The sequence below is a fragment of the Podarcis pityusensis genome (genome assembly GCF_964106645.2).
Source record: "Podarcis pityusensis genome assembly, chromosome: 2".
NCBI classification, from domain to species: Eukaryota; Metazoa; Chordata; class Lepidosauria; order Squamata; family Lacertidae; genus Podarcis; species Podarcis pityusensis.
In genome coordinates, this window is record NC_138029.1 from 98,466,857 (window position 1) to 98,479,538 (window position 12,682).

Here is a 12,682-nt window from a genome sequence, read left to right on the forward strand (position 1 = left end):
GTCACGAAGAGTCGGACATGACAAAATAACTAAACAACAACAACAAAAGAGATAAGGACTGAGGGGGTGATTGATCTAAAGAACTGAAGACCATTTGGCAGGGAAGTAGGATACGGTAAAATCAGCAGCAGAGGATAAAATTACTAGGAGTACTTTCAACCAGTTCACAAAATCTGGTATAAATCAGATTCCCTTAAGGGAGTGCCTCATTCCATATATCCATAGCAGTCAACTGTGCTCCTCAGACAGAGCACTGCTAGAGTTCCCACGTGTGCTCTTGGTCTGGACTAGAAATTGGGCCTTTAGTGTTGCAGCTGTAGCTTCTCCCACACTGTTCAAGGGGTGGTGGTGGTGGTCCCCAACCCCCAGAGCAGCTTTTAAGGGAGCTGTCAAGGAGAGGGGGGATTGTCAAAAACCACCACCCCTCACCCTTCTTCCAGACAGATATAAATCAGGCAGTCTTGTCCTCAGTGTTCAGCCACTGTCTGTCTTGAGCCGAGGCTGCCGGTGATGCAAATTACATGCTACATCCAGACAAAAGTACTTACAAATTGGAGTATTAAATCACGATTCGCATTAGAGCAACATGAATTTCATTGGGTCTTCATTGGATTAGAACTGATCATATGGAACTAATCTAATGTGGTGTGTGGATGTCACATTAGTTCAGCATTTGTCAGAGAAATTATGCAAAGCTGCAACGTGCAACAGAAATAACAAATCTGGCATGCTGGGCCAAGCCCGCGAACACAGATCTACCTTCAACTAAAGCCTCAGGCATGTCAGTTACCTGCCACCCACGGTCATTCCTACTCCCCGTCTGACTTCCCTCCAGTAAAAGCTTGGCTGTACCTTGAGCTGTGCCTATTGTGAAAATTTGCATCCTTTCTCCAAGTAGAGAGCCAGTGTGTGGAATGCCAAACTACAACCTGAGAGGCCAGGGTTAAAATCCCCACTTACTGGGGGACCTTGGGCCAGTCGCTGCCTCTCAGCCTAACCTACCTCACAGGGTTCTTATGGGCATTAAATGAGAAACGGGGAGAACCACATACCTCACCTCGAACTCCTTGGAGAAAATGTGGGACATGACTGCAACCAAGCAATCAATAAAGACATAAGTAGTATGCAGGTGGCGCTGTGGGTTAAACCACAGAGCCTAGGACTTGCCAATCAGAAGGTCAGCGGTTCGAATCCCCGCGACGGGGTGAGCTCCCGTTGCTCGGTCCCTGCTGCTGCCAACCTAGCAGTTCAAAAGCACATCAAAGTGCAAGTAGATAAATAGGTACCGCTTGGGCAGGAAGGTGAACGGCGTTTCCGTGCACTTCTCTGGTTCGCCAGAAGCACTTAGTCATGCTGGCCACATGTCCCAGAAGCTGTACGCCGGCTCCCTCGGCCACTAAAGCGAGATGAGCTCCGCAACCCGAGTCATCCGCAGCTGGACCTAACGGTCAGGGGTCCCTTTACCTAGTACAAATTCAGGTCTGTTCCTGGCTCTGTCTCTCATTGGCTCTGGCTCCACCCACTATTAGTCTCCCTGCCTTGCTCCCTACCAGTCCCATGGCTCACCAACGACCACCGGCCTGAGGATTTCAGGACTTAGACCCCCAGTTCTGGTTGCCCCAGATTGCTATCGTTTGATTGTAGCAGCCGTTTCTCAAGAACCATAGGCAGTAGAATTTGCCTTTTTTTCAGTTTGTGGCTTTGGGCGTTCCACTGGGAGGAAAAGGCAGGAAAATGAAATGAGAAACCAGCTGGTTCAACCTGGCCTTCTCTGATATACTCATATATGATGACGTGGAGGGATTTGACACTCTGAATGAACTCAGTTGTTAGACGCTTGCTATAACAGCCCCCCCCCCCGGCTGTTACATATACAGCCGCCATTTATGTCAGAAGTCATCAACCTACTGCTCATATGTACTCGATATACTGCTCATTGTTCTACACAAATTACTCAATTCGGGTTTGTGTGCCTATTTCAGTTTATTTTTAATGTCCTCCAGGCAAGATGATGGCATTTTAAATTGTGTATCAGTTTGAATAGAATTGTATCAGTAGTCAGTGTTAGATTACACAGCCAACACTAGTTTCCACTAGTTGTTTAGTGGAACAAAATTAGGAATAATTATGTTTCTCTATCTTATAAGGCGCTCTGGAAAATGGCAGTTGGTTTGTGCCATGGGGCTTTTTCAAGCCCATAAAATTGAGCAGTTTCTGAACCAAGATTTGGGTCTCCTGGATGTATTTCATACAGTTAAAAAGGTTCTACACATTTCTCGCTTTGCCCAACATTTTGCACCATCCATCTGTAATACTGGCCAGAGCCCACCAGATGGCACAAATGAACCTACATGAAACAAATAAAATGTGCATTAGCAGCAAGAAGACATTCTTATTTTTAGGCAGACTCGATTTCGGTTTTGGAATCACATCTATGGAACTGCAATCCCAGTGCATTTCAATGGTATACACAATTATTTGAGGTAATTCTAGTGCACTCAAGTATTATAAATCACTTTGGGGTTCAATTGTTGGCATGAAGTTACATGAGGAACCCTCAACAAACTGGGTAACATGGATCCTTGAACGATTTACTTTTTTTGTTGTTTCTTGACCATGTCTCTGTGTCTAGGAGTTCTTTAGCCCAGGAGATGCAGGGACAGGGTAAAGGGACCCCTGACCGTTAGGTCCAGTCGCAGACGACTCTGGGGTTGCGGTGTTCATCTCGCTCTATAGGCCGAGGGAGCCGGCGTTTGTCCATAGACAGCTTCTGGGTCATGTGGCCAGCATGTCTAAGCCGCTTCTGGCGAACCAGAGCAGCACACAGAAACACCGTTTACCTTCCCGCCAGAGCAGTACCTATTTATCTACTTGCACTTTGACGTGCTTTCGAACTGCTAGGTTGGCAGGAGCAGGGACCGAGCAACGGGAGCTCACCCTGTCGCGGGGATTCGAACCACCGACTTTCTGATCAGCAAGCCTTAGGCTCTGTTTTATAGACCACAGCGCCACCTGCGTCCCACAGGGACAGGGTGGCCTGATGCAAAAAGGAGACAAGTTGCACCTGCTGAAACCTGCACCTCTCTTCTACACAATTGTTATAAGAGCAGCAGCCCTGCCCTCTTGCATCTGGACATGGTAGACCTCAGAAGAGGGAAAATTTGTGCAGCCTGAGGGCCACATTCTCTTCTGGACAGCCTTGTGAGGGCCACATCCAAGTGGCAGCCAGGGCCACAAGCAAAGGTTGACAAGAGCAATGGGTAAAAATTACCTTTTTACAGTAGGCTAACACACACACACACACACACACACACACACAGCTATCCTCCATCCCCAAAATGCATGAGGTATTACCAGAGTTCAAGGACCCATTCTGGGCAGGTAAAACCATTTGGTGTTGCAAAGCAGAGCCAATAAGCAGAGGGTGGTCTGTAGAGAGAGGGGGTGGCCTGGGAATGATTTGGAAGCTGTTAAACACAGGGGTCATGAAGAGTCGGACACAACTAAACGGCTAAACAACAACAAACACGGAGCAGTGAAAAAACCCTGCAGTTCAAGAGAATAAAACGTGGAAAGGCCTCGTCTCTTATCTCGATGCAAAACAAGCAGCACTTCAGGGAAGGGGAGAAGACTATAAAGCTTCATTTGTCTACTCAGGCCTTGTCTGCAAGGCTTCATTTGTCTACTCAGAAGTAAACCCATCTGAATTCAGTCTGGGTACTTGAAACAATGGGATAATTCATACCCCATCCCAACATTTTGGGAGGGCAATTTGGAGCAGCCCCCAACCTGCTGACCCTGTCCCTCATGTATACCAGTGTGATATAGTGGTTAAGAGCAGTGGACTCGTAATCTGGTGAACTGGGTTCGCTTCCCCGCTCCTCCACATGCAGCTGCTGGGTGACCTTGGGCTAGTCACACTTCTCTGATTATCTAGTGTCTGGATAATTTGGGAGTGGGAGGGGTGCAAGCAGCTGCTTAGGCAGAAGGCTAGCACCCTCACAACACCACAAAGTGTGAACTTTAAAAGCGTTACCAGCATATACTGCATTCAAATATTATAAATAAAAAGGATTGCGAGGGAAAGGTTCTGTATGGTGTGCTGAGTTGTCAGTTAAATGGATCCAAGGGAAGACTAAATGGATGCCGAAGAGACAGTGTCAAGAAGTCACAGGACAGATGGTGCAGGAACAAAAGCTGGTCCCTTCTTCTTCAGCCCGATGCTTCCTTTGTCACACAAACTCACACAAAGCTGGAAACACAGTCCATTGGTTCACACAATGCTAAGTATTTCATTTGCACCATGCACAAATCATGTAGCCGTTGTGCGAAAAACCAAACACTTTAATCCATCTATTAGGAACAGTTCAAATTATTTAATTGGCTTACATTAATATTGATCCATAATTTACAGTGCGATGGACCATACACAACTTATTGCTGTGGCCGACAGCAGGTGAAAAGATCACTAACAGCATGGTACTAAGCATCCAGAACAAGAGGCAGTCATTTATGTCACTTTTTCAAGATACAGAGGCCTTTGATACCATCGATTTCCATTTTTCACCAGTGCATTTTATGTCCAAAAAAATAAAAATAAAAATGGTAAGTGCATTATTTTGTGCTTTGCTTTGTTTATTTTTCTCCATATATGCTTCCTAAAGGCTTTATAGGCATCAGAGTTAATATTGCTTTATCTATCTATCTATCTATCTATCATCTATCTATCTATCTATCTAAAAGTAGTAAGGAACATGTTCATGGCACTAATATATCTTGCATGGTTTTGGCAAGTTAAAATTGCTTGGTACTCTGTGTTACCTAGCTAGCCGTGTCATGACTCGCTCCCCGGTTTTGGCATCTGGGCTTGTGTAATCATTGTGGTTTGAAGAAATATCAGAACAGCCACATGCTCCATGATTTCCTACCACTTAGCAAGTGTCTCCAGCATCTCTTCCCCTGTAGAAGCACCACACTTTAAGGCCTAACAGTTCTGCAGCTCTTGGTTCAAAATAAAACAAATAAAATGGCTTCATTCAAGAATTTAATTCCAAGCTTGCAATTCTGGAAGTCCTACTCACTCCAAGAGATTTCAATGTGGGTGATATGAAAACTCCACCTTAAAAACAGAGGGGCTCCAAACATAATTTGAGGAGAGAAAAAACCAAAGTAACCAAAGAGAATGTAGACATGCAATGTTGAGAAAGCCCAAGGGATTTTGGAAACGCATGATTCAGCTGAAAAGAGCCATAAATCTGATCCAAGAGAAACCTAAACTAGGAAGTTTGCATTTCCCAATGTGCCATGGCAAAGCACGCTTGCAATTCAGTCACAGAGTAGGGTTCAATTTTATCAGGACCAAAGTGGTACACTAAACCTTTATTTCTTGATCCAAAAACCTGCTGAGTTGAACCATGGCAAAAAAGCTTTTCTCAACTGAACAGTTGCGCTATGTCTCATTTGTTATTACTACTATACTCAGGGCTTTGTATTTGCAATCACAAAATATGGTACCTAAACATGATACAAAGCATCCTAAAAAAAATAATCTTAGGCTGCTGTTGTTATCGTTGTTAAAAGCAAGTTTCTAGTCCTTGCTGTGCAAAGACAGGCTTGACAGTGTGGAAAAATAAATAATGCCTGAAGCCTGAGAAAGGATGTCCAGTGTTCTGAGGAGCAGGGATGGGGGTAGGTCTGAGCTTCAACATGCCCACTTGAAGTAGACACCTTGTCCCAATGACAAATGAAACATAATAGATTGTGCAAAACAAGCAAATATGTAAGCTTGCCTAATGTGCCTATTTTACATGGTTTGCATTGAAGTAAAAAAAGAAGCCAATATCTAGAAAAGCTAATATGTACAGGGTACACACAGCTGTAGTTCTCTACTTTTTACTTCTAAAGATACGGGCCACTTGCATTGTTAAGGATCAAGACTTCACTGAAGCAGACTGGGATAAAATTTGAACCCAGTTCTCCCGTATCAGGGGGGAAAATAAGCTTCCTTTCCACAATGAAATTCTAACTAGCTTCCAGCTGCTAGTATGCCTCAGGGACTGGGAACCTGCAGTCCTCCAGGTGTTCTTAGATTCCAGCTCCATTAGCATGGCTAGAGGTCCAGTAAGATGGCAGCTGGAACATCTGGAAGACCACAAGTACTCCATCACTTGGAGATGGCAACAGACCTTTCATGAGCTGTAACTTGCACCACATTGCTAATGATGGGCTAAACACCCGCTTGCCTCCACAGTCACTTACGGACTCATTGTTAAAACCGTGTTTATGGAAGACAATCTTACTCGGCTACGAGTGATCGCCAAAGAAAGAAAGAAGAAACAGGTTGGGCTTCTTAACTCGCTGTGAAAGCTAACATTACAATCCCAATCATGCTTACCTGGGAGTAAGCCCCATTCAGTTGGATTTACCTCCAAGCAGGCATGGTTAGGATTGCGCTGTCAGCACTAAGGCCGTTCAAATTTTGACTTCTACGTTAACAGTCATCTGTGACCATTATCACTGGCCAGATAATAGTCAAATTGGAGGGGGGGACCCCTACCACATGCAATTATTGAGTTGGAAGATATTTTGAGGTTAGGAGAAAATGCCTTCCTGTTCCTTCAAACCAGAGTTTCCACCTCTGATTATTTCTCCCCCCCCCCTTTTTTGTCTACATTGGCCTTTCCCAATCTGGTGCACCCCAGGTGTTTTAGACTACAACTCCATGCTGCTTGATGCAAGTTGTAGTCCAAAACATCTGGAGGGAGCCAGCTTAGGGAAGACGGGTCTATATGGATTCTTGGTGTTGCAAAGATGAGGCCCAGGTCTTGCTCCCCCAAGTTAGTGGTGCACTTGCAAAGGAGCATGATTTGGCCTTGGTGGTTTCACAGATGTTTAACCAAACTACACAGCAGCTGTTTGCTTTTGAGACTCGTCTACCTTAAATCCTGATTGTCGCCATACTTTTACCCTAGGGTTTTGAAGAACTATCAGCTGCCTATAGCTCGGGTTTCCAAAGCACAGATACAAAGCTGGAGCAGAAAAGAAGTCGAAGACTTCTGGAAATAGTGTCAGAATTCGCACAGGCTTGGGTGAAAGATTTGGGTGCTCTTGCTTCACGTCACGAGCACTGTGCCCCACCCATCAGCCACCATCAGCAATCCCCTCCTCCCAATCCGTCTTGGGTCGCACACTTCAGTCAGTGCTAGTTCACGGAGACTACGGCTAAATTTAAGGCACTTCACTCTGAATGAGATATGCTTCCCTGCCATTTGCAAGTCAGCTGGGTGGCTGGCTAGGGCGGGAAGCCAATCACTTGCTCAACTGGTAAGACCACACAACCACTGTATAAAATATTTAGGCATGACAATCATACAAGTATCACTACTGTTATTGCATAGGACTACGCTGGAGAAGATAATGCACGGAACATGCTCTCACGACAACACTGTTGCATGGTTAAACTTGACAACGTTGGGATCAAGTAACAGTTAATACCTGCAGATATAGTAAAATCCTCTTTCAACCTGAAAAATCTAACAGCGCACTAAAGGATATAGCAACCGTGTTTCTCAAGCATATTTCTATTTGTCCTGTATCACTAAAAATAAATACGTTAAGTTTGGGGTTGTTGTTTTTTCCTTTTTCCTTTTTTTTTTTTAACGCAGAGCATCGTCTTGTTAACTAGACCTAAATCGGTACTATGATTTAAAGCTCTGTCGGTGTCAAAACATTTCTTCCAAGTGAGACTGTAATATATAAAATAGTCACAAAACCACTCTTGAAAAGACAGGAACCTGCACAAAAGCTTACTTTGAAGTGTGTACAAAGAATGCAGAACAACCCCCTTTGTGGGGTTTTAAAATGTTAAAAATAAAATCATTGCGATAACTAGAGGCATTTTCTTACAAATAAAATACAAATGTACTCAGAATGAAAAAAAAAGTGAAAAATTCATGCAAATCAGGTAACTGTACAATGCAATTAAAAAAAACCAAAATCCAATTGGTTATATCCAATTGACAGAAGGTACTAAGATTTTTTTTGTTAAGAGCTTGAAATATTCACCAGTCTTGCATTGTTAAAATACCAGTATAGAGATTTCTTACCATGATTAAAAGTGATTTCTTAAAAAAACACACCCTGAACCATGATTTAGAAGGTTGTCCACTCACCGGAGACCAAAACAAAAATAACCACATGCCAATGTCATCAAATATCTCTCCGTGTCTCTTCCTACTTCATTCTAGCTTGTACTTTGTTCGAGATCACCGTGAGTTAGTTCTGTACAGGTGACCCACTGACATACATATTATTTTTAATGCCTTGGGAAAGATTAAATTGGATTAACAAGTACTGTATCTTTAAAAGGAGGCACTATTAAGTCAACACAAAAAAATAGTTTTACAAAGCTAGTCCTTTTTTTTGGTTTCTTTACATTCTTCTACGTTTCATTTCCATGTCAATGGGTGTCATTTACAGTTATGCAGGAAGTTTCACCTTTTGTGGATCATGGACTTGGCGATCAGTCTAACTCTATTGCTTTCAAGTAGACATGAGCTCACTTTGGAGCTCTTGGCGAATCTGGTTCACAGATGCAGTACAATACTTTGGAAGCATTGGTAGTTTTAAAATAAAATATACAAGTCTCTGCAAACATTAAAAAAGTCACATACACTGGGCTATTTGAAGATTTATATTAAAAGATAGTTATTAAGAAAACAGAGCAAATTACTTAATCTACTGATCAAGAAACAAAGAAGTCCACAAAGAGCCTTTCTAATTTGCTTTCACTAGCAAGCGTGGTCAGATTCCTCCATGCTCACGCTGCTCCTTCGGCTACTTGTTTTCGACGCCCCAGGAGACAACGAGGAAAGGAGCGGGTCGGTCACCCCAACAGGAGAGAGGGTATCGTCCATCAAGATGTCTTCCAGTTTGGAGCCCATTTTCGTAGCGACAGCATAAGTGCCGGCAGCTGACTCAGTCACATTGGCCAGGCTGTCGTTGAAAGTGATGGTGCCGTCGGTAAGGTCGAGAGTGGTTGTGCAAGACAGGTCGGGGTGGCGCTGCAGGACCTCTTGGCTGCAGTTGTCGACGGCGGGCTCCTGCTTGATGAGCCGGTTCACCATCTCGGGCGAGCAAAGGCCTGTGGACGGCACGATAGAGAGTCCGTGTGCTCGAGCCTGCATCTCAAGTTCCTGTGGTGGAGAACCATGCAGAACAGTAAACGTGTTTGAAGAACAATTATGAATTAAGAAATGGCAACTCTGGAAATGGACACTTCCCTGCAAAACAGACCATTAAATCCATGTGTCAGGCTTCAGGGAATCTCTCCTATTCTACGTCATCCCTGTGCTGGCTTATCTGTGCTTTCTGCCTCTGAGCTTTTTGTTCTACTACTCTCAAAGCACGCCGGGTCCTGAGAAGGGTGTGTCAGGAATGCTGTCTAAAGTCACTGAGTCTGTCAGCTATCTCTCCCTTGGTGTTTCTTCTTCTTGCTGCTCTCCCAATATTTCCCAGTGTCTCCCCTCTAAGCTATGACCTTCTGCAAACCACTGTTGTAATTCTATACCGTCCTCCTCTTTTTGGGAAAGTTCAGGAAGAGGGGGGGGTCCCCACCATGCCTCCTCAGTCCAGTCCCCGACATCATGTTATGTTGAATGTATCTGCTTGTTTTAAAATACCTGTTCTGTGTGTGTGAGTGGTGGGGAGGGCAACCAGGCTGGGAACCAGACTACCACACAAACACAAAACTGTCTCTAGATATTTGCACTGGTATTTGCAATTTTCGTTGTATAAGTTTCACTCTGCTGAAAAAGGAGAAGAAGCTTGGCTTGATTTACTTTGTAAAGGTTTGCCTTGTTGCCAGTGGCTATTCGCCACTGTTGCTTACTGCCGCATTCTCTGAGCTCCGCCCTACAAAGTCATGGCACAAGTAGAATGACCACACAATGACCTCCCTCTTCTCCTCCTGTGTGCCTGCCCCCCAAATCTACACTGGATGCGACCACAACCCTCTAGATCACAGCTTGAGGTAGGGAGGCTTGGAGAGAGAGGAAGTTGCTTTCACAGTGACTTGGTTGGATTCAACTTCTGCATTACAGTTTGACATGATGGCCTCAAAGTGGAGCTAATATGCACACTATTACTTTTTTTTAATGTTCCTGATACTTTTGTGATACAAACGGGGGAGAAGTTCTGTTCAGTTCACATTTAAAGGCACATCTACCTAAGTCACACTTTGCAAAATGACGCACAAACCAAAACAGTGTCATCCTTCGAAATCTGCCCTTCTCTGAATTTTGCAGTGCCACGTAATGTGTACAAATTGCATATAACTAGGGTAACATGTGCCTGGATACGCATATATAGTGAAAACAACATACAAACATCCAGTTTATTAGAGAAGCTGTTTTGCCAAAATGTGTATATATTAGGCAGAGCTGTGTACAAAAATGTGTCTATTAGGAGAAAGAGGCACAAAAAGGCTGGTGAATTTTCATGAGGGTGTGTGTGTGTGTGTGTGTGTGCGCGCGCGCGCTTTAAATGACCAACTGATGTGGGGGAAATGGAGAGAAACCAGAACTGACAGGTCCACCCATTCATATCCTACAGTACACTTGTTATGCTCTCCTGCATTGTAGCCCATTCTGATCTCTAGGTAGAAGGATGAGCCTAAGCATGTTTAATATATAAACAAAATGTAAATAAATAATCCGAGACCTCCTTTACCATTCAGGTATAGGGAAGTACACATTGCTTCCCACACTTGCGCTTCTGGAGCACTGCCTGGTGTCGCAGAGAATGAGGCCATGACTTCTATCTCCTTGGTTACAGAACACAGTGCACGTGAGAGGAAGTGGGAATGAGGGAAACGCCCCTTCACTGAAGTTGCTCTCTTCCCCTGAGCCACAGTTCTATCTAAACCCTTTTAGATCTCTTTATTTTGTGAAATCATTCAGCAGGGCAACTTTTTCCGGCAAGGATTCTGCTTTATGTGTTGGTGGTTTATTAAGATGTTCCGTATCTGTAATGTAGTGCCCTCCAGATGCTGTCGAACTCCAACCCCCATAGGTGCCGGCTCGCTGGAGCCCTGGGTGCCTGAGCACCCACAAAATTCCCCATGAAGGGGCTAGGCACCCACAAAGCCCATGGCCCCAGGCACCCACGGCCAAACTGGCGCTCTTGCCAACTCCCATCATTCCTGAGAGGAATCCTGACCACAGGCCATGCTGGCTGGGGTAGTCCAATAAGGCATGAGGAAATTTTAGGGCTGGTCCTGAATACTGTATCCATTTATAAAGCACATATTCTGCCTTCTGGAAACTATTTCCATGTTGCCTTCATCACTGCACCAGGATGGTCATACCTTGTCTTAATCATGCAAGATGTGCATAAGCCTTTGTGTCTCAACCCCTGGCTTGTTCTGAAAGTGGTGACCATCGTTTCCAGTTTGGACGAAACAGGAAACTATGGTTAATTGAAATGTCTTCATTTCATTCTGCTGTGTCACAATGGGAGAGGAGAAAGAGATGGATGCACAAGCAAAAGGCTCATCCTACATTGCCTGAAATATGATCATTTGAATGTAGTTCTTATGATTGCTGTTTCAGGGCAGACTAATATTAAGGGAGCAATCTGGAAAACACACACACACACATCTGAAGTGCCATTATATTTATGCATTAATCAGCAAACCTGTATTCTGAGCAAAAGGTGCCTGTTGGCATGTTCCAGTTTCTTTTGTCTGTTCTCTAGTTCTTTTGTACGTTGCTGTTCTCTTTGCAACTTGCGGATGTAGTCCACAGAGGCCTTTAAAATAGTTCCCTTATTCCAACGCATGTCCCTGCAAGACGGAATGTGAACAATCAAATCTGGAAAGAAGCAACATTGAGGGGATGGCAGGGGGAGACATTTGTAATACAGAAAATGCATTTACATTAATATGCTCCATTTTAGCGTAATCCATTTTTTTTTTTTTTTAAAGTGAGGATTTAATAGGTTTGCACTCAAACAACATAATAACAAAGCCTACTTTTTTGGTTTTTGCTGGGAAGCGGGGCTAATCAATGGTTTCTCATAAGAAAGTCGCCTTCTGTTCTTTTAGGCGGACCTACATTGCTTTTGAAGGGACACGGTTGGCGCTGTGGGTTAAACCACAGAGTCTAGGACTTGCCGATCAGAAGGTAGGCGGTTTGAATCCCTGCGACCCCGGGGTGAGCTCCCGTTGCTCAGTCCCTGCTCCTGCCAACCTAGCAGTTTGAAAGCAGCCAAAGTGCAAGTAGATAAATAGGTACCGCTCCAGTGGGAAGGTAAACAGCGTTTCCATGCGCTGTTCTAGTTCGCCAGAAGCGATTTAGACATGCTGGCCACATGACCCGGAAGCTGTATGCGAGCTGCCTCGGCCAATAAAGTAAGATAGGCGCCGCAACCCCAGAGTCGGTCATAACTGGACCCAACGGTCAGGGGTCCCTTTACCTTACCTTTACATTGCTTTTATGCTTGGTATGTAAAGCAGCAGCAGGCAATGGTATTCAACTAACTCAGAGTAGACCCACTGAAACTAATGAACATGGTTTAAGGAGCCATCCTAGGTATAGGAAGCCAGTGTAATTTATGCCAGTTAAAGTTAAGCCAGCAGATCCAAACTCCATTCAGGAGCAGTACTGCTGCCAGTTGAGCCCAC

General features: G+C 44.4%; 1 protein-coding gene across 8 annotated transcripts in view; it reads right to left on the reverse strand.

Moving 5' to 3' along the window:
- Positions 1-4,356: 4,356 nt before the first annotated feature.
- The window catches only part of MITF (melanocyte inducing transcription factor), a 139,298-nt gene continuing 130,972 nt past the window's right edge, over positions 4,357-12,682 (reverse strand). For all 8 annotated transcript variants that reach the window (XM_080995794.1, XM_080995793.1, XM_080995792.1 and 5 more), the window contains 2 exons: positions 11,695-11,842; positions 4,357-9,194 (listed from right to left, as the gene is read on the reverse strand). In XM_080995794.1, the coding sequence (XP_080851920.1) occupies positions 8,790-9,194; positions 11,695-11,842 (553 nt within the window). In that variant the 3' untranslated portion in view covers positions 4,357-8,789. The remainder of the gene's footprint in view (positions 9,195-11,694; positions 11,843-12,682) is intronic.